This window comes from Artemia sp. Qi Xiang Cuo, chromosome 9 (assembly GCF_049724085.1).
Source record: "Artemia sp. Qi Xiang Cuo chromosome 9, ASM4972408v1, whole genome shotgun sequence".
NCBI classification, from domain to species: Eukaryota; Metazoa; Arthropoda; class Branchiopoda; order Anostraca; family Artemiidae; genus Artemia; species Artemia sp. Qi Xiang Cuo.
In genome coordinates this window covers 46122457-46144942 of record NC_142802.1, presented here as the reverse complement: position 1 = coordinate 46144942, position 22486 = coordinate 46122457, and the positions used below count along the sequence as shown (strand labels likewise).

General features: G+C 33.4%; 1 protein-coding gene across 2 annotated transcripts in view; it reads left to right on the top strand.

Annotated features, from left to right (window-relative positions):
- Oda (Ornithine decarboxylase antizyme) overlaps window positions 1-19207 on the top strand; it is an 87218-nt gene extending 68011 nt beyond the window's left edge. For both annotated transcript variants that reach the window (XM_089094623.1, XM_089094624.1), the window contains exon 4: window positions 18584-19207. In XM_089094623.1, coding sequence (XP_088950749.1) covers window positions 18584-18696 — 113 coding nt within the window. In that variant the 3' untranslated portion in view covers window positions 18697-19207. The remainder of the gene's footprint in view (window positions 1-18583) is intronic.
- Window positions 19208-22486: the final 3279 nt, after the last annotated feature.

Here is a 22486-nt window from a genome sequence, read left to right as displayed (position 1 = left end):
ACCTTGGTCGAATCTCAATAATAACTTCATTAAAGATATGATAGGAGCCAAGGGACCGCATGGTATCCGCCACCTAATCTTGTTTTCAGAGTGCTTAATGTTCTGTAACTTGCGGAACACTCCCCTGTACACGATTCGTAGGGACACTCCATCCCTCACATAGATAAACTTCCGCGGTGTGACACCTCTTGGCGCACTTTTGTCAGTTGCCTCATGGTATCTTTGAAACAGTTCGTGGTAAATGAAATGTAAGTGAGGAGCTACTAAGTCCAATAGTAACCGAAGCTCAAAAAAAGATTTGGCTTTTTATGCCGATTCAAAATATTTAACATTAATTATTGTTACCCGCTCAAAAGCTACAAGTCTGAAACAATTTGCCAGATTTTCGAAAATTTTAAAAACATCCCTCGAAAGTCAAGCGATCTTGATGAAAATAACACCATCAGATCCTAACAGGGAACCCTACTTTAGAGTATCAAGAAAGATTGGCTTAAATGGCCTCGGTATCACCTCAGAATGCGCTAAGCCTGTGTTTCAAATATACAACAGAAAAATATACTGAGGTTTGCGGTAAATGAGGTTTCGCAGTGGGTATATTGGGTAGGATCGAATAAGGGAGTTCGTCTGTCTGTTGGCTTCTGATGGTTCAACTAAGCGACGAGTCTGCAATATTGTTAGCTCACTCATGTGTCCCAACCCTTAAATATCTAATTCAAAAAATGCATATATTAAATAAGTATTATGTAATTTAATAACAAATATGTATATGATTCCATTTTAAAAAACACATCGAAGCAGGATTTTGCTGAATTGCAATCAAAATATGAGAGAACTTGAATCGAGACATGCCGTGTATCTTTGAATTTAATTAATTATTTAATGTTACTGGTTACTAATGATTAACTGCTTAAAATTTCGCCATACTTGTCAATGACGACGCAACGATTATTGTACTTGAATATTATTAACCTTATTTTTTAATGGGGACTATTTTATTTATATATTTTTTGTTTGAAGGTTAAATTCTGTCTTGTTTTCTATTAGTTCCCCGGCGCTATATTGTGAAACCAAGATATTGATCCCGAGAACTAAGCCAAGATTCAGGCAAGCTCTATCATTGATCTTGTTCTCTTTTTCTTTAACCTTTTTATCTTGGAAATTAAAGCATCAAATTTTGAGTTGTTTCTTTTTTTTATTATTCTGATTCTGTTATTCTATTGCTATTATTCGATTCTTTGTTATTCTATTATTATTCTATTAATCTATTATTATATTTATTCTATTATTATTATCCCAGACACATGCACAGGGTTGGGGTCTGTTACCTTTTAAGTTTCAACTTGTTAATGATTTTTAATCTTTTCCATACAATCCATATTCTTCTCTTTTACGGTTGACCGCTCTTATCCCCAAAAAAGTTTTTGCATACGTTTATTTCTATACTACATCCCTACGAGCTTTGTTTTATCCTTTAGAGTTCAGTTCCTAACTTATTTACCCGCTTTGGATATACATCAGAGCGTATTTGACCTTCAATTACCTCTTTCCGTATGTCTTCAATTAAATATAAATAAACTTTTGTTTGTAAATGAAAGTAGTAGATGACGTTAAAATTAGTATGAATAATATTTATCAGCTTTTCATCCCCTCCACACACACAAAATTCAACAAATGAAGTAAATATGCCCAGTTAATAATAATGCATGTTTTTTGTTTTTTTAAAGATTAAAGCGAAGACAACTAAAATTATTTTCGAAGCATTATTTTATCTTTTACTTTCACTGCTCATATTTTCGTATGAAGCATTCATTCTTGAAGAGTCAAAACTTTTTGAATCTTCAAACTTTTTGATAAAATAAAAAGAATTCAAACCTTTTTGGAAAGAGTGGGGGGTTGTTGGGATGTGACAGGGGGTGAAGGAACACTGGAACTTCTGCATTGAACACTGTAGTAGGGAGGACCCTAGTACCCCCATTGCTCACCCCTGCTGCCATCTACAATTGAGTCTGACTCTGATCCCACACCATACATGGACATAGACTCCCTAGGGGAAATGGATTTCTGAGAAATTGATTGCGTAATCGAAGGGGAAGTGAATTTCTGAGAAATTGGTTTGTTGGAGTTCGTCCAGGAGAATTGTTTCCGGGCGAAGTTTATTAATGTCTGACGGATGATGTCAAGGCTGATTGATTTGTCACGAAAGGGGAATTAATTTGTTGTTTCTAAGGGGAATTATTGATTCACAAAAGGGGAATTAATTCGTTGTTTCTAAGGTGAATTATTGATTCACGAAAGGGGAATTAATTTGTTGTTTCTAAGGGGAATTATTGATTCAAGAAAGTGGAATTAATTTGTTGTTTCTAAGGGGAAGGTGGGGAAGAGATATATTGATCTAGGACTCGAGAGGGAAAATGGATTTCCAAGAAATTGATTGCGTAACCTAACCTAACCTCATGAGCACGTGACGGGACTCCATATATGGGCATAGAATCCCTCGAGGGGAGAGGATTTCCGAGAAACTGGTTGGGTAATCGAAAGGAGAGAATCCCATAGAAATTGATTACATAATCGGTAGAACCCTATCAGGAGCTCGTGACAGGAATCCATTTATGGGCATAGAATGACGTAATCGACTAGGACAAATGGATTTCTGAGAAATTGATTACATAATCGGTAGAACCCTATCAGGAGGTCGTGACGGGGGTCCATATATGGACATAGAATGACGTAATCGACTAGGACAAATGGATTTCTGAGAAATTGATTACATAATCGGTAGAACCCTATCAGGAGGTCATGATGGGAGTCCATATATGGGCATAGAATGACGTAATCGACTAGGACAGTTGGAATATTTCAGTAGTGGTTTGTCGTGGTTTACCATTTCACAGTTACATTCTCTTGATTTTCACAGTTCATTTTGGATTTCTTTCATTGAAATGCAAGAGTTGGAATATTTCAGTAGTGTTTTGTCATGGTTTACCTTGTCACAGTTACATCCTCTTGATTTTTCAAAGTTCATTTTGAATTTCTTTCGTTGAAATGCAAGAGTTGGAATATTTCAGTAGTGTTTTGTCATGGTTTACATTGTCACAGTTACAATCTCTTAATTTTTGAAAGTTCATTTTGAATTTCTTTCACTGAAATGCAAGTGTTGGAATATTTCAGTAGTTGTTTGTTGTGGTTTACCATGTCACAGGTAAATTCTCTCGATTTTTCAAAGTTCATTTTGAATTCCTTTCGTTGAAATGCAAAAGTTGGATTATTTCAGTAGTGCTTTGTTGTGGTCTACCATTTCACAGTTACATTCTTCTGATTTTTCAAGATTCATTTTGGATTTCTTTCGTTTAAATGCAAGAGTTGCAACATTTCAGTAGTGTTTTGTTGTGGTTTACCTTGTCACAGTTACATTTTCTTGATTTTTCAAACTTCATTTTCGATTTCTTTCGTTGCAATGCAAGAGTTGGGAAAATTTCAGTAGTGTTTTGTCGTGGTTTACATTGTCACAGTTACATTCTCTTGATTTTTCAAAGTTCATTTTGAATTTCTTTCGTTGAAATGCAAGAGTTGGAATATTTCAGTAGTGTTGTGTCGTGGTTTACTTTATTACAGTTACATTCTCTTAATTTTTCAAAGTTTATTTTGAATTTCTTTCATTGAAATGCAAGAGTTGGAATATTTCAGTAGTGGTTTGTTGTGGTTTACCTTGTCACAGTTACATTCTCTCGATTTCTCAAAGTTCATTTTGAATTTCTTTCATTGAAATGCAAAAGTTGGATTATTTCAGTAGTGTTTTGTCGTGGTTTACCATTCCACAGTTAAATTCTCTTGATTTTTAAAAGTTCATTTTCGATTTCTTTAGTTGAAATGCAAGAGTTGGAATATTTCAGTAGCGTTAGGTCGTGGTTTACATTGTCACAATTATATTCTCTTGATTTTTCAAAGTTCATTTTGAATTTCTTTCATTGAAATTCAAGATTTGGAATATATCAATGTTGTTTTGTTGTTGTTTACATTGTCAAAGTTACATTCTCTTTATTTTTAAAATTTAATTTTGAATTTGTTTCGTTGAAATTCAAGAGTTGGAATATTTCAGTAGTGTTTTGTCGTGGTTTACATTGTCACAGTTAAATTCTCTTAATTTTTAAAAGTTCATTGTGGATTTCTTTCATTGAAATGCAAGAGTTGGAATATTTCAGTAGTGTTTTGTTCTGGTTTACCTTGTCACAGTTATATTTTCTTGATTTTTCAAAGTTCATTGTGGATTTCTTTCATTGAAATGTTAGAGTTGGAATATTTCAGTAGTGTTTTGATATGGTTTACCTAGTCACAGTTACATTCTCTTGATTTTTCAAAGATCATTTTGAATTTCATTCATTGAAATGCAAGAGTTGGAATATTTCAGTGGTGTTTTGTCGTGGTTTACATTGTCACAGTTACATTCTCATGATTTTTCAAATTTCATTTTGAATTTCTTTCATTGAAAGACAAGAGTTGGAATATTTCACTAGTGTTTTGTTATGGTTTACCTAGTCACTGTTACGTTCTCTTGATTTTTCAAAGTTCATTTTGGATTTCTTTCATTGAAATGCAAGAGTTGGAATATTTCAGTAGTGTTTGTCGTGATTTACCATGTCACAGTTAAATGCAAGAGATGGAATATTTCAGTAGTGTTTTGTTGTGTTTTAACCTTCTCACAGTTACATTCTCTCGATTTTTCAAAGTTCATTGTGGATTTCTTTCGTTGAAATGTGTTTTGTTGTGGTTTACCTTGTCACAGTTACATTATCTTTATTTTTCAAAGTTCATTTTGGATTTATTTCTTTGAAATGCAAGAGTTGGAATATTTCAGTAGTGTTTTGTCGTGTTTTAACTGTTCACAATTACATTCTCATGAATTTTCAAGTCCATTTTGTATTTCTTTCATTGAAATGCAAGAGTTGGAATATTTCAGTTGTGTTTTATTGTGGTTTACATTATCGCAGTTACATTCTCTTGATTTTTTAACGTTCATTTTGTATTTCTGTCGTTGAAATGCAAGAGTTGGAATATTTCAGTAGTGTTTCGTCGTGGTTTACCTTGTCGAAATTACATTCTCTCAATTTTTAGAAGTTATTTGTGGATTTCATTAACTGAAATGAAAGAGATTGAATATTTCAGTAGTGTTTTGTCGTGGTCTACATTGTCACTCTTACATTTTCTTGATTTTTCGGATTTCATTTTGGATTTCTTTCATTGAAATGCAAGAGTTGGAATAATTCAGTAGTGTTTTGTCATGGTTTACCATGTCACAGCTACATTCTCTTGATTTTTCAAAGCTTATTTTGAGAGTTGGATTATTTCAGTAGTGTTTTGTCATGGTTTACCTTGTCACAGTTACATTCTCTTGATTTTTCAAAGTTCATTTTATATTTCTTTCGTTGAAATTCAAGAGTTGTAATATTTCAGTAGTTTTTTATCATGGTTTACCTTGTCACAGTTACATTCTCTTAATTTTTTCAAAGTTCATTTTGAATTTCTTTCGTTGAAATGCAAGAGTTGGAATATTTCAGTAGTGTTCTGTCATGGTTTACCTTGTCACAGTTACATTCTCTTGATTTTTCAAAGTTCATTATGAATTTCTTTCGTTGAAATGCACGAGTCCTAATATTTCAGTAGTGTTATGTCGTGGTTTACTTTGCCACAGTTACATTCTCTTGATTTTTCAAAGTTCATTTTGGATTTCTTTCATTGAAATGCAAGAGTTGGAATATTTCAGTAGTGTTTTAATGTGATTTACCTTGTCACAGTTACATTTTCTTGATTTTTCAAAGTTCATTTTCGAATTTCTTTCATTGAAATGCAAGAGTTGGAACATTTCAGTAGTGTTTTGTTGTGCTCTACCTTGTTACAGTTACATTCTCTTGATTTTTCAAAGTTCATTTTGGATTTCTTTCGTTGAAATGCAAGAGTTAGAATATTTCAGTAGTGTTTTGTCTGTGGTTTACCTTGTCACAGTTACATTTTCTTGATTTTTCAAAGTTCATTTTGAATTTCTTTCTTTGAAATGCAAGAGTTGGAATATTTCAGTAGTGTTTTGTTGTGGTTTACCTTGTCACAGTTACATTTTCTTGATTTTTCAAAGTTCATTTTCGATTTCTTTCATTGAAATGCAAGAGTTGGAACATTTCAGTAGTGTTTTGTTGTGGTCTACCTTGTCACAGTTACATTCTCTTGATTTTTCAAAGTTCATTTTGGATTTCTTTCTTTGAAATGCAAGAGTTGGAATATTTCAGTAGTGTTTTGTCTGTGGTTTACCTTGTCACACTTACATTTTCTTGATTTTTCAAAGTTCATTTTGAATTTCTTTCTTTGAAAGGCAAGAGTTGGAACATTTCAGCAGTGTTTTGTTGTGGTTTACCTTGTCACACTTACATTTTCTTGATTTTTCAAAGATCATTTTCGATTTCTTTCATTGAAATGCAAGAGTTGGAATATTTCAGTAGTGTTTTGTTGTACTCTACCTTGTCACAGTTACATTCTCTCGATTTTTCAAAGTTCATTTTGGATTTCTTTCGTTGAAATGCAAGAGTTGGAATATTTCAGTTGTGTTCTGTGGAGGTTTACCTTGTCACAGTTACATTATCTTGATTTTTCAAAATACATTTTAGATTCCTTTTGTTGAAATAAAAGAGTTTGAATATTTCATTAGTGTTGTGTTGTGGTTTAACTTGTAAAAGCTACATTATCTTGATATTTAGAAGTTTATTTCGAATTTTCTTCGTTGAAATGTAAGAGTTGGATTATTCCACTAATGCTTTGTCTTGGTTTATCTTTTCACAAGTACTTTTTCCTGATTTTAAGAAGTTAATTTTTAATTTCATTTATTGAGCTGCGGGAGTTTGATTATTCAAGTAGTTTTTCCTCAGTTTTTAACCTGTTATACTTACTTTCTCATGATTTTTCAAAATTCGATTCGAAATTATCTCCCTGAAATTTAGAATTTGGAATATTTCAGTAATATTCTGTGGTGGTTAACATTTTCAAAGCTACATTTGCTTGATTTTTTAATGTTCATTTTTTATTACTTTCATGGAAACGCAAGAGTTGGAATATTTCAGTAGTGTTTTGTCATGGTTTACCATGTCACAGCTACATTCTCTTGATTTTTCAAAGCTTATTTTGAGAGTTGGATTATTTCAGTAGTGTTTTGTCATGGTTTACCTTGTCACAGTTACATTCTCTTAATTTTTTCAAAGTTCATTTTGAATTTCTTTCGTTGAAATGCAAGAGTTGGAATATTTCAGTAGTGTTTTGTAATGGTTTACCTTTTCACACTTACATTCTCTTGATTTTTCAAAGTTCATTATGAATTTCTTTCGTTGAAATGCAAGAGTCCTAATATTTCAGTAGTGTTATGTCGTGGTTTATTTTTGTCACAGTTACATTCTCTTGATTTTTCAAAGTTCATTTTGGATTTCTTTCATTGAAATGCAAGAGTTGGAATGTTTCAGTAGTGTTTTGTCGTGGTTTAAATTGTCACAATTACATTATCTTGATTTTTCAAAGTTCATTTTGAATTTCTTTCTTTGAAATGCAAGAGTTGGAATATTTCAGTAGTGTTTTGTCGTGGTTTACCTTGTCACAATTACATTCTCTTGATTTCAAAGTTCATTTTGAATTTCTTTCGTTGAAAAGCAAGAGTTGGAATACTTCAGTAGTGTTTTGTTGTGGTTTACCTTGTCACAGTTACATTTTCTTGATTTTTCAAAGTTCATTTTCGATTTCTTTCATTGAAATGCAAGAGTTGGAAAATTTCAGTAGTGTTTTGTTGTGCTCTACCTTGTTACAGTTACATTCTCTTGATTTTTCAAAGTTTATTTTGGATTTCTTTCGTTGAAATGCAAGAGTTGGAATATTTCAGTAGTGTTTTGTCGTGGTTTATCTTGTCATATTTACATTTTTTTGATTTTTAAAGTTCATCTTGGATATCTTTCATTGAAATTCAAGAGTTGGAATATATCAGTTGTGTTTTGTTGTGGTTTACCATTGTCACAGTTACATTCTCTTAATTTTTCAAACTTCATTTTAGATTTCTTTCGTTGAAATGCAAGAGTTGGAATATTTCAGTAGTTTTTTATCATGGTTTACATAATCGCAGTAACATTCTCTTGATTTTTCTAAGTTCATTTTGAATTTCTTTCATTGAAAGGAAAGAGTTGGAATATTTCAGTAGTGTTTTGTTTTGGTTTATCTAGTCACTGTTACATTCTCTTGATTTTTCAAAGTTCATTTTGGATTTCTTTCATTGAGATGCAAGAGTTGGAATATTTCAGTAGTGTTTTGTCGTAGTTTACTTTGTCACAGTTACATTCTCTTGATTTTTCAAAGTTCATTATGAATTTCTTTCGTTGAAATGCAAGAGTCGTAATATTTCAGTAGTGTTATGTCGTGGTTTACTTTGCCACAGTTACATTTTCATGATTTTTCAAAGTTCATTTTGGATTTCTTTCATTGAAATGCAAGAGTTGGAAAATTTCAGTAGTGTTTTGTTGTGCTCTACCTTGTTACAGTTACATTCTCTTGATTTTTCAAAGTTCATTTTGGATTTCTTTCGTTGAAATGCAAGAGTTAGAATATTTCAGTAGTGTTTTGTCGTGGTTTACCTTGTCACAGTTACATTCTCTTAATTTTTCAAAGTTCATTGTGGATTTCTTTCATTGAAATGCAAGAGCTGGAATATTTCATTAGTGTTGTGTTGAGGTTTACCTTGTCACACTTACATTTTCTTGATCTTTCGAAGTTCATTTTGAATTTCTTTCATTGAAATGTAAGAGTTGGAATATTTCAGTAGTGTTTTGTCGTGGTTTACCTTGTCACAGTTACATTCTCTTGATTTTTCAAAGTTCATTTTGAATTTGTTTCGTTGAAATGTAAGAGTTGGAATATTTCAGTAGTGTTTTGTCGTGGTTTACCTTGTCACACTTACATTCTCATGATTTTTCAAAGTTCATTTTGAATTTCTTTCATTCAACTGCAAGAGTTGGAATATTTCAGTAGTATTCTGTTGTGGTTTACCTTGTCACAGTTACATTTTCTTGATTTTTCAAAGTTCATTTTGAATTTCTTTCATTGAAATGCAAGAGTTGGAATAATTCAGTAGTGTTTTGTCATGGTTTACCATGTCACAGCTACATTCTCTTGATTTTTCAAAGATTATTTTGAGAGTTGGATTATTTCAGTAGTGTTTTGTCTTGGTTTACCTTGTCACAGTTACATTCTCTTGATTTTTTCAAAGTTCATTTTGAATTTCTTTCGTTGAAATGCAAGAGTTGGAATATTTCAGTAGTGTTTTGTCATGGTTTACCTTTTCACAGTTACATTCTCTTGATTTTTCAAAGTTCATTATGAATTTCTTTCGTTGAAATGCAAGAGTCCTAATATTTCAGTAGTGTTATGTCGTGGTTTATTTTTGCCACAGTTACATTCTTTTGATTTTTCAAAGTTCATTTTGGATTTCTTTCATTGAAATGCAAGAGTTGGAATATTTCAGTAGTGTTTTGTTGTGGTTTAAATTGTCACAGTTACATTCTCTTAATTTTTCAAAGTTCATTTTGAATTTCTTTCGTTGAAATGCAAGAGTTGGAATATTTCAGTAGTGGTTTGTCGTGGTTTACCTTGTCACAGTTACATTCTCTTGATTTCAAAGTTCATTTTGAATTTATTTCGTTGAAAAGCAAGAGTTGGAATACTTCAGTAGTGTTTTGTTGTGGTTTACCTTGTCACAGTTACATTTTCTTGATTTTTCAAAGTTCATTTTCGATTTCTTTCATTGAAATGCAAGAGTTGGAACATTTCAGTAGTGTTTTGTTGTGCTCTACCTTGTCACACTTACATTATCTTGGTGTTTCAAAGTGCATTTTTGTATTTCTTTCTTTGAAATGCAAGAGTTAGAATATTTCAGTAGTGTTTTGTCGTGGTTTACCATATCACAGTTAAATTTTCTTGATGGTTCAAAGTTCATTTTGAATTTCTTTCATTGAAATGCAAGAGTTGGAATATTTCAGTTGTGTTTTATTGTGGTTTGCATTATAGCAGTTACATTCTCTTGATTTTTCAAAGTTCATTTTGCATTTAATTCATTGAAATGTAAGAGTTGGATTATTTCACTAGTGTTTAGTAGGGGTTTATCTAGTCACAGTTACATTCTCTTGATTTTTCAAAGTTAATTTAGAATTTTTTTCATTGAAAGGCAAGAGTTGGAATATTTCACTAGTGTTTTGTTATGGTTTATCTAGTCACTGTTACATTCCCTTGATTTTTCAAAGTTCATTTTGGATTTCTTTCATTGAGATGCAAGAGTTGGAATATTTCAGTAGTGTTTTGTCATGGTTTACTTTGTCACAGTTACATTCTCTTGATTTTTCAAAGTTCATTATGAATTTCTTTCGTTGAAATGCAAGAGTCGTAATATTTCAGTAGTGTTATGTCGTGGTTTACTTTGCCACAGTTACATTCTCTTGATTTTTCAAAGTTCATTTTGGATTTCTTTCATTGAAATGCAAGAGTTGGAATATTTCAGTAGTGTTTTGTTGTGGTTTAAATTGTCACAGTTACATTCTCCTAATTTTTCAAAGTTCATTTTGGATTTCTTTCGTTGAAATGCAAGAGTTGGAATATTTCAGTAGTGTTTTGTCGTGGTTTACTTTGTCACACTTACATTCTCATTATTTTTCAAAGTTTATTTTCGATTTCTTTCTTTGAAATGCAAGATTTGGAATATTTCAGTAGTGTCTTGCTGTGGTTTAACTTGTCAAACTTACATTTTCTTGATTTTTCAAAGTTCATTTTTGATTTAATTCATTGAAATGCATGAGTTGGAATATTTCAGTAGTGTTTCGTCGTGGTTTACCTTGCCAAACTTACATTCTCTTGATTTTTCAAAGATCATTTTGGATTTCTTTCGTTGAAATGCAAGAGTTGGAAATATTTCAGTAGTGTTTTATCGTGGTTTACCTTTTCACTGTTACATTCTCTTGATTTTTCAAAGTTCATTTTGAAAATCTTCGTTGAAATGTAAGAGTTTGGAAATATTTCAATAGTCTTTTATCATGGTTTACCTTGTCACTGTTACATTCTCTTCATTTTTCAAAGTTCATTTTGCATTTGATTCATTGAAATGCAAGAGTTGGAATATTTCACTAGTGTTTTGTTATGGTTTACCTAGTCACTGTTACATTCTCTTGATTTTTCAAAGTTCATTTTGGATTTCTTTCATTGAGATGCAAGAGTTGGAATATTTCAGTAGTGTTTTGTCATGGTTTACCTTGTCACAATTACATTCTCTTGTTTTTTTCAAATTTCATCTTATATTTATTTCGTTGAAATGCTAGAGTTTAAATATTTAACAAGTGTTTTGTTTCTAGGTCTTTGTTTTTAAAGTCCAAGTATGTGTATGGGTCGATTTGAAGGTCTAAAATTCATGTCTTTCTCTGTTTCTGTCTATGATCTTATTTTTTTACATGCCGTGGTTGTGGTTATGTTAGTTTAGGTTAGCTAAGTTAGGATGGGTGATCTCGTAAATTTTTCACTATGTTTTAAGATATGTTAGGTTAGCTTATCATGAGTACTCATTATACGCTAATCTAACCTAGCTTAAAAATGGTACAAAGTCGACATGGGAGGAGTTTCAGGCGAGTATGGTTAGGTTATGCTGGATCAGGTTAGGTTAGGTTAGGTTAGGTTAGCCTACGTACGTGCGCGTACGTAGGTTAGCCTAACCTAACAAACATGGTACAAAGTCGACATGGGGGGATTTTCCGTCGAGTATGGTTAGGTTAGGTTAGGCTAGATCAAGTTAGGTTAGGTTAGGTTAGCCTACGTACGCGAAATGCAAGAGTCGGAAATATTTCAGTAGTGTTTTGTCATGGTTTACCTTGTCACACTTACATTTTCTTGATTTTTCAAGGTTCATTTTTGATTTCTTTCATTGAAATGCATGAGTTGGAATATTTCAGTATTGTTTCGTCGTGGTTTACCTTGCCACACTTACATTCTCTTGATTTTTCAAAGATCATTTTGGATTTTCTTTCGTTGAAATGCAAGAGTTGGAAATATTTCTGTAGTGTTTTGTTGTGGTTTACCTTTTCATTGTTATATTCTCTTGATTTTTCAAAGTTCATTTTGAAAATCTTTCGTTGAAATGTAAGAGTTGGAAATATTTCAATAGTGTTTTATAGTGGTTTACCTTGTCACTGTTACATTCTCTTGATTTTTCAAAGTTCATTTTGAATTTGATTCATTGAAATGCAAGAGTTGGAATATTTCAGTAGTGTTTTGTAGTGGTTTACCTTGTCACAGTTACATTCTCTTGATTTTTAAAAGTTCATCTTAGATTTCTTTCGTTGAAATGCAAGAGTTGGTATATTTCACTAGTGTTTTGTATCTGGGTTGGTTTTGTACAAGTCCAAGAATTTTAACGTGTCTGTTTAAATGCCTAAGGGTCAAATCTTTCTCTGTGTCTATGCTCGATCCTATTTTCTCACAGGTTTAAGAAGATTTTAGGTTAGTTTAGGTTAGCTCAGTTAGGTTAGCTAGTAAACAAGTCACTATGTTTAAGTTATGTGAGGTTTGGTTAACTTATCATGGGCGCTCATGATAAGTTAAACTAACCTATCTTAAACATGGAGAAATGTTTACGAGCTAACCTAACCTAACTTAGCTAACCTAACCTAACAAAACACCAACCCAGACATAAACAAATAGATTGAGACATAGAAACAGATAAAGACATGCACTTTAGACATTCAAACCAACAAAGACAAAATCTTGGACTTGTAAAAAACCAACCCAGATACAAAACATTAGTTAAATATTCCAACTCTTGCACTTCAACGAAAGAAATCTAAGATGAACTTTGAAAAATCAAGAGAATGTAACTGTGACAAGGTAAACTATGACAAAACACTACTGAAATGTTCCAACTCTTGCATCTCAATGAATGAAATCCAAAATGAACTTTGAAAAATCAAGAGAATGTAACAGTGACTAGGTAAACCATAACAAAACACTAGTGAAATATTCCAACTCTTGCCTTTCAATGAAAGAAATTCTAAATGAACTTTGAAAAATCAAGAGAATGTAACTGTGACAAGGTAAACCACGACAAAACACTACTGAAATATTCCAACTCTTGCATTTCAATGAATGAAATGCAAAATGAACTTTGAAAAATCAAGAGAATGTAACAGTGACAAGGTAAACCACGATAAAACACTTTTGAAATATTTCCAACTCTTACATTTCAACGAAAGATTTTCAAAATGAACTTTGAAAAATCAAGAGAATATAACAATGAAAAAGTAAACCACAACAAAACACTACTGAAATATTTCCAACTCTTGCATATCAACGAAAGAAATCCAAAATGATCTTTGAAAAATCATGAGAATGTAACTGTGACTAGGTAAACCATATCAAAACACTACTGAAATATTCCAACTCTTCCATTTCAACGAAAGAAATCCAAAAAGATCTTTGAAAAATCAAGAGAATGTAAGTGTGGCAAGGTAAACCACGAAAAAACACAACTGAAATATTCCAACTCTTGCATTTCAATGAAAGAAATCCAAAATGAACTTTGAAAAATCAAGAGAATGTAACTGTGACAAGCTAAACCATGACAAAACACTACTGAAATATTTCCGATTCTTGCATTTCAACGAAAGAAATCCAAAATGAACTTTGAAAAATAAAGAGAATGTAACTGTGACTAGGTAAACCACTACAAAACACTACTGAAATATTCCAACTCTTGCATTTCAATGAAAGAAATCCAAAATGAACTTTGAAAAATCAAGGAAATGTAAGTTTGACAAGGTAAACCACAACAAAACACTACTGAAATATTCCAACTCTTGCATTTCAAAGAAAGAAATCCAAAATGAACTTCGAAAAATCATGAGAATGTAACTGTGACAAAGTAAATCACGACAAAACACTACTGAAATATTCCAACTCTTGCATTTCAACGAAAGAAATCCAAAATGAACTTTGAAAAATCAAGAGAATGTAACTGTAACAAGTTAGAGCACAACAAAACACTACTGAAGTGTTCCAACTCTTGCATTTCAATGAAAGAAATCGAAAATGAACTTTGAAAAATTCTTTGAAAAATGAACTTTGAAAAATGAATTTTTAAAATCATGAGAATGTAACTGTGACAAGGTAAACCACGACAAAACACCACTGAAATATTCCAACTCTTGCATTTCAATGAATGAAATTCAAAATGAACATTGAAAAATCAAGAGAATGTAACAGTGAAAAGGTAAACCACAACAAAACACTACTGAAATATTTCCAACTCTTACATTTCAATGAAAGAAATCCACAATGAACTTTGAAAAATCAAGAAAATGTAACTGTGACAAGGTAAAATATAACAAAACACTACTAAAATATTACAACTCTTTCATTTCAACGAAAGAAATTCAAAATGAACTTTGAAATATCAAGAGAATGTAAATGTGACAAGGTAAACCACTACAAAACACTACTGAAATATTCCAACTCTTGCATTTCAACGAAATAAATTCAAAATGAACTTTGAAAAATTAAGAGAATGTAACTGTGCCAATGTAAACCACAACAAAACACTACTGAAATATTCCAACTCTTGCATTTCAATGAAAGAAATTCAAAATGAACTTTGAAAAATCAAGAGAATGTAATTGTGACAAAGTAAACCACGACATAACACTACTGAAATATTCCAACTCTTGCATTTCAACGAAAGAAATCCAAAATGAACTTTTAAAAATCAAGAGAATGTAACTGTGAAATGGTAAACCACGAAGAACCACTACTGAAATAATCCAACTCTTGCATTTCAATGAAAGAAATTCAAAATGAACTTTGAAAAATCGAGAGAATGTAACTGTGACAAGGTAAACCACAACAAACCACTACTGAAATATTCCAACTCTTGCATTTCAATGAAAGAATTTCAAAATAAACTTTTAATAATTAAGAGAATTTAACTGTGATAAAGTAAACCACGACATAACACTACTGAAATATTCCAACTCCTGCATTTCAACGAAAAAGATTCAAAATGAACTTTGAAAAATCAAGAGAATGTAACTGTGACAATGTAAACCTCAACAAAACACTACTGAAATATTCCAACTCTTGCATTTCAACGAAAGAAATCAAAAATTAACTTTGAAAAATCAAGAAAATATAACTGTGAAAAGGTAAACCACAACAAAACACTACTGAAATATTCCAACTCTTGCATTTCAACGAAAGAAATCGAAAATGAATTTTTAAAAATCAAGAGAATGTAACTGTGAAATGGTAAACCACGACAAACCACTACTGAAATAATCCAACTCTTGCATTTCAATGAAAGAAATTCAAAATGAACTTTGAAAAATTGAGAGAATGTAACTGTGACAAGGTAAACCACTACTGAAATATTCCAACCCTTGCATTTCAATGAAAGAAATTCAAAATGAACTTTCAAAAATCAAGAGAATGTAACCGTGACAAAGTAAACCACGACAAAACACTACTTAAATATTCCAACTCTTGCATTTCAAAGAATGAAATTCAAAATGAACATTTAAAAATCAAGATAATGTAACTTTGACAAGGTAAACCACGACAAAACACTTCTGAAATATTCCAACTCTTGCATTTCAATGAAAGAAATCCAAAATGAACTTTGAAAAATCAAGAGAATGTAACTGTGAAATGGTAAACCACGATAAACCACTACTGAAATATTTCAACTGTCCTAGTCGATTACGTCATTCTATGCCCATATATAGACTCCCGTCATGACCTACTGATAGGGTTTTACCACTTATTTAATCAATTTCTCAGAAATACGAATGTCCTAGTCGATTACGTCATTCTATGCCCTTATATGGAGTCCCGTCATGACCTTATGATAGGGTTCTACCGATTATGTAATCAATTTCTCAGAAATCCATTTGTCCTAGTCGATTACGTCATTCTATGTCCGTATATGGACCTCCGTCACGACCTCCTGATAGGGTTCTACCGATTATGTAGTCAATTTCTCAGAAATCCATTTGTCCTCGTCGATTACGTCATTCTATGCCCATAAATGGATTCCCGTCACGAGCTCCTGATAGGGTTCTACCGATTATGTAATCAATTTCTCGGGAATTCTCTCCCTTCGATTACGCAATCAATTTATCGGAAATCCCTTCCCCTCGAGGGATTCTATGCCCATATATGGAGTCCCGTCACGTGCTCATGAGGTTAGTTTAGGTTGCGCAATCAATTTCTCGGAAATCCATTTTCCCTCTCGAGTCCTAGATCAATATATCTCTTCCCCACCTTTCCCTTAGAAACAAAAAATTAATTCCCCTTTCTTGAATCAATAATTCCCGTTGGAAACAACAAATTAATTCCCCTTTTGTGAATCAATAATTCCCCTTAGTAACAACAAATTAATTCCCCTTTTTTGAATCAATAATTCCCCTTAGAAACAATAAATTAATTCCCCTTTCGTGACAAATCAATCAGCTTTGACATCACCTGTCAGACATTAATAAACTTCGCCCGGAGACAATTCTCCTGGACGAACCCCAACACACCAATTTCTCAGAAATTCACTTCCCCTTCGATTACGCAATCAATTTCTCAGAAATCCATTTCCCCTAGGGAGTCTATGTCCATGTATGGTGTGGGATCAGAGTCAGACTCAATTGTAGACATGGGCGCCCATATGGGGGGGGGCTCCCGCCCCCCCCCCGGGCTGAATGATGCTGCCTTATTTTTATATTTTTGTTCTTAGATTTCTATTATATCGCATTAAAAGTGTCAATTAGATGAGGTTTGCCCCCCCCCCTGGAATTCAGCTTATGGGTGCCCATGATTGTAGATGGCAGTAGGGGTGAGCAATGGGGGTACTAGGGTCCTCCCTACTCACTGTCTTTTCGCTCCAAGTTTTAATTCCAAAGCCTAACTTTTGTAAAGGAATTATTTGAGGACATTCCTCTAGGTGTAAGGGTGTCGATCCAGCAAAACTAGGTGTAAGGGGTGAGGTGGGTAGTGGCAGTGAAATGTATTTTTCAAAAACTTGGGGGGGGGGAGTGCGAAAAAAAATATTTTCAATTAAAATGTCAAGTAAAGGTAATTTTCAAGATTTAGGGGGGGGGAGTTTCTCCTAAATTATGAAAATTTAAAACCCCCTTGGAAAATCACACCCCTGTCTGTGTCTATCTAGCTGTCTAGTGGTGTATGGCTTTGCGTAATTGAACTGAATTTTTCTGAATGTGAGGGAAAATGCACCTTTTGGGGCTTTAGGCAGTCCGTCCTCCTAAGACTCCCCTTCCTGCCATGTGCGCTCAGAAACGTAACGACACATTACTTTTTTTCCATTTCTTTTCAATTTTTCTGCTATATGCTTCCCTGACACTCTTAATTGTTTGTAAAAGTTTCATCAAGATCCGCCCCTTCTGTGGGTTTTAACTCTTTTTAAACTATCGCACATTTGGAATCAGATTTAAAAGCAGATTTTTTTTATGTGAATATTTTTTTTTCAAAATTCGGCTTTCCTCCTTCTACCTGTAGGTCGTAATTTTACCCCTATAATAGGTCCTGAGATATATTCAGGAGAGCTGGCTGGGGCCAATCATTGGGTGGGGCGGGCCCAAGTGTTTCTCTATCTGGTTTTGGATGGCTATGTTTTCTTTGAAATTAATTTAAATGCCTTATTCCCATTCCTAATATGGAAGAAGTCAAATTGCCATCTTGCCTGGCATGTTTACCAAATGCAGGGTGGAAAGTGTGGCCAACTATTTTTTAATGTTGCACTCCAGTTTCACTATTTTGGACCGTTAATCCCAGCAAAATTGTGCTAGAACTAGTAATCTCAGATACTGAATCCATATTATCAAATTTTAAACCGTTGACATCATGCTATTTTGATTGTTTTTCAGGTTCTTCCTTCCTTTCCGATAGAAATAAAACGTGGTTTTTTAGAGCATATTAGTTTTAGCTATTTGTAGCATGCAGTGCTTTCCATAAGCAGGTATATGCATATGTAAGCACAAAATGAAACATTTAAAATAGGTATTGAATTGGCAGAATTGTTTCTGAGGTCCTTAGTATGTCAGTGTAGGTAAGCTAATTTAAAATTTTAGACCTTCAGTTTAGAGCGAGATATTATATAAACACATTTTTGCTGAAAGTAGGGGGGGCGGGGGTATCGTATAAAATCTTACCGGGCCAACTTGAACACGCTGCTTTCAAGGTTATTAACGGCTTAACAGTGAATTTAGAATTGGTTGACCGTGAAATGGGCTCCAAAGTAGGGGAAGGGTAGTTTTTTTATCGTAGTTTTTGTCATGGTTTATCAAATTTGCCTCCACAAAAAATTTGTAATGATAAAAAGAAACCTACTTGTCTCTATCGAATATAAATTATTATTTTGTATTATTCTTATTTGAAATCTGTTGCAGCCTGTGATCTAAATGGTGTTTTCTTACTTTTTCTTCCTTACTTTTGTGTTGTTTTTTTTTATTCTAATATTCTTTTTAATAGTTTCTTTTTTATATTCCAGCTCAAGCTATTCGGACCTTCATGTTTTTGGGTTTTCGAGTTCTGTCTCCGAACCATGAACTCGTTCCACCCAATTTGAATAACATCTATATGATCTGCGAGCTTAACGACTAAGATTAACATCTATAAGTTGCTAACGACATTGTTGTTTCCCTACATGTGTGTGTTTGTTACTATGCTGAACTTCTGTGTCATGTGGCAGTCCCGGTTATCTTTTTTCGACTCTTAGTCCTGCTTTTTCTCTTACTTTTATTCTGATAACCGTTTATTCACCGGGACGATGCAGAAACTTCTGTGTAGTTTTAAACTCTGCTCTCGAGTCATGGGTTAGATGCGATATATAAACGTGAACAAAATACGGAAAAAAAAGTGAAAAAATTTCAAAAAGTACAAAAAAAGTAGATTAAATTTTCTTTTCATTCCAACTCGTAATCAGTTCGTTTATTGAGGAGTGTTTTTTTGGGCTTGCCCAGATATAGCTGATAGGCAACCTTCAGTAATTTGAAACGGGAGTGCTATATAGGTCTCGTATTCTTACTGATTATTCACCAACATATTCAAACCCACAAGTTTCTATTGTTTTGTTCTCTGGTAGTAAAATAAACTTTTGACTTGCAAACACAAATTTGTATTTTCATTTTTTCTTTATTTAGGGACGCGTTTTAATCGAATCCAACAACCGAAAAGATGATTCTACACTTACCAACGATCAAAAGCTCTGGAGGATCTTTATCCTTTTTTTCAATAGAATGCATTCGTCTCTTTTTTTTTTTTTTTTTTTTTTTTTTTTTGCTTAATTCCAGAGGAAAAATTATTTTTGAATGGGAAAATTTTGGGAAAATTTGAGTTTTTTAGTGAAAGACCGGTTTGTAATTCCCCAAACTGATCCGCAATAAGAAAGGTAAGGAAAAATAAAGGAATAATAGACGGTAACTAGGATGTCAGGAGGAAGAAAATAATTCACACGGTTAATCATAGCTACTTGTCTCAAAATTATTGCTGTGATGTTAGAAATATGATTAGAGAAGGACAAGCATGAGTCAATAAATACACCAAGAAACTTGGCAACCTCCACTTGTGGGAGGATGTCGGAGGAGTACTGGAGACCAAGAGCAGGTTGAATTACGTCTTTGTTGTATGGGGTTCTGAATAATACTTTTTGACTTTTTTTGCTATTAATGGTCATGTTATTCATAAGGCACCATGCCTGGAGTCGGTTCAGAAGGACTCGGACAGAGGTTATTGCTGATGGTAAATTGGTGCCAGTGATTAAGAAGTTGCTGTCATCAGCAAATAGTACAGGATACACTGAAGGGCCCAGGTCCATAACAAGATCATTGATATATAGGAGAAATAAAGTAGGGCCTAGAACTGAGCCTTGCGGGACACCCCTCCGAACAGGTAAGGTCTGAGAGGATACATCACCTAAGCTCACACTCTGTACCCTTCCAGATAGGTAAGAATCAAGCCAGGAGAGGGGAACAACACGAATACCGCAACTATTTAATTTACTTATTAAAATACTATGATGGACCGTGTCAAAGGCCTTAGAAAAATCCAAAAACAAACCCACTACAGTTTTTTTAAGGTCGAGTTGTGAGCGTATGAACTCTGTGGCGTCAATTAGAGCATGAGAAGTTGAAAATTTTGACCGAAAACTATATTGGTGAGAAGAAATCAAGGAAACGGAGCGCTGACTGCCAAACAGAAAGGGAGACAGACGTCTGAAGATGACTCTCTTGAGCACTTTGGATATAACAGGGAGAATTGAGATTGAACGATAATTACCTATCTCAGTTGGGTTGTCCTTTTTAAGAACTGGGATAACAATGGCTGACTTTAGTAAATCAGGGAAAACTCCGTGGGTTAAAGATAGGTTGGCAATATGCATGATGGGCTCGCAAACAAAAGGAGATATGGTGTTCAGGAGCGTATTACTTAATCCAAGACAGTCAGGTGTAAAACTATTAGGAAGAGAACCGATGATTTGAAGTACCTCATTGCTATCAGTTGGGCAGAAAAACATGGATCTAGAATTGAAGCAAGGGAATACAGCCTGTAAGGAGGAGCGGGAGTCAGTATGAGGAACATCAGAAAAATAATTATTAAATGCGTCAGGTGCATGTAAAGGGTCAATTAATCTACCATTTCTGTCTTTAAGGCGAAGAGGTATAGACTTTACTTTTCTATTTGTTTAGAATATATCGTTAATGGTGGACCAAGTCTTTTTCGGGTTTCCTTTGCAATTGAGAATTTTTGTATACTAATAACTTTTTTTTGGTTCGCGGATGAGTTTAGTATATAAGTTTTTATAATTTTTATAATTTGATAGGTCAATTTCACTACTGGTCATACAGACTAACTTATATAATTTGTTTTTACGATATGAGGAGACAATGAGGCTATGGGACATCAAGGGGCATATAGGGATAGTTTTCCGGCTATTTTTACGAATAGGAAAATTTGAATGGATAGTCTCAATTAGCCTTTGCGCAAAACCATTTGTGTCAGAATTTAGCTCTTGACAATTTAAAACATCGGACCAGTCATTGGTTCTTAGGCAATCGATAAAATGGGTTAGATTTGCAGAGTTGTAATTTCTAGTAGGTGTTGGGATATTAATTCTGGAGCGTAGAGGTAGTGGTTGTGAAGGTAGTGACAAGTAAACAGGAAAATGGTCTGACAGATCCAAAAATATTATATTTGAGGACAGTTCATTTGCCTTGGAAGTGGATCAAAAAATGTTGTCAATTAATGTTTAAGTTGATCTCACTGGATCAACTATGCTGGGGAAAAAAATTATGGGTAGAAGACCACTCGCGGTTACGAATTAAAAAAAAGTGTCAGATTCAATATTTTTACCAACATTGAGTAGGTTACAATTGAAGTCCCCAAGAACTATTGCCTTTTTATGGGGTAGATTTATAAAATTAGAAAAATCATCAAACAGATTACAAAAACATGAGGTCGGAAATGGTGGAGGTTTATAAAATAAGGAGAGTACTATATAGGAATTTTGGCTGATAAGTATGTTAACAATTATTGAATAAATACATCTGAGATTTATTTGTGTAGAGAAAATAGATTCGCACTCTGATAGCATGGTAAAATTTAAATTTGAACGGATGTAAAGTGAGATGCCCCCAGAACACTTTGACAACCTCTTAGGCACATGGATTATTTGGTAACCAGGGAGTAAAAAATCACTAGTGTCTTCATTATTGGAAAGCCATGTCTCTGTTAATCCTATTGCGTTAAAAGGCCAAACACCATTGAATGAAATTAAATCTTTAAACTTGAGCCACTTATCCCGGATGCTTCTGATGTTGAAACAAAGAATATTAAGGGAATTATTATTTACTAGTTTTGGCTTCACATTGGTAGCAAAATCGAGAATATCAAGGTAATTACAACTAGCATGAGTTAAGGTACTATCGGGGCTGCTTATAGGGTTGGCATGCTGATTACTTTCTATATCGGAATAATTATAGGCTGCGATTTGGCCTCAATTTGAGGAAATTAAGTGGACCATTGGGTAAATGAGAAGCCTTTATCTATTGGGGTGGGATCTGTTTCCTCTAGTTCTTTGAAACTTTATTTCGGTTATTTAAGGGTTAACTTGGAGTTGGTTTTCTAGGTATTCTAGTGGCTACGATGGACTAGGGCAAGTTCAATCTCGCAGAGGCTTGGAGGATCTCGGTACTGTTGTGATAGCCCGGAAAAAGTTGCTTCTCAAGTGCCGTGTGCCCCTTATTATTACAATTTTTACAGAAGGCGTCTTTTTCGATGCAATTTTCTGTAACGTGGCTAGTTTTACCACATTTTCGACATGATTGGAGTGACTGTTTACAATTATTGTTGCTATGACCATGGGCTAGGCAAATTGCACATTGTAGGGGCTTTG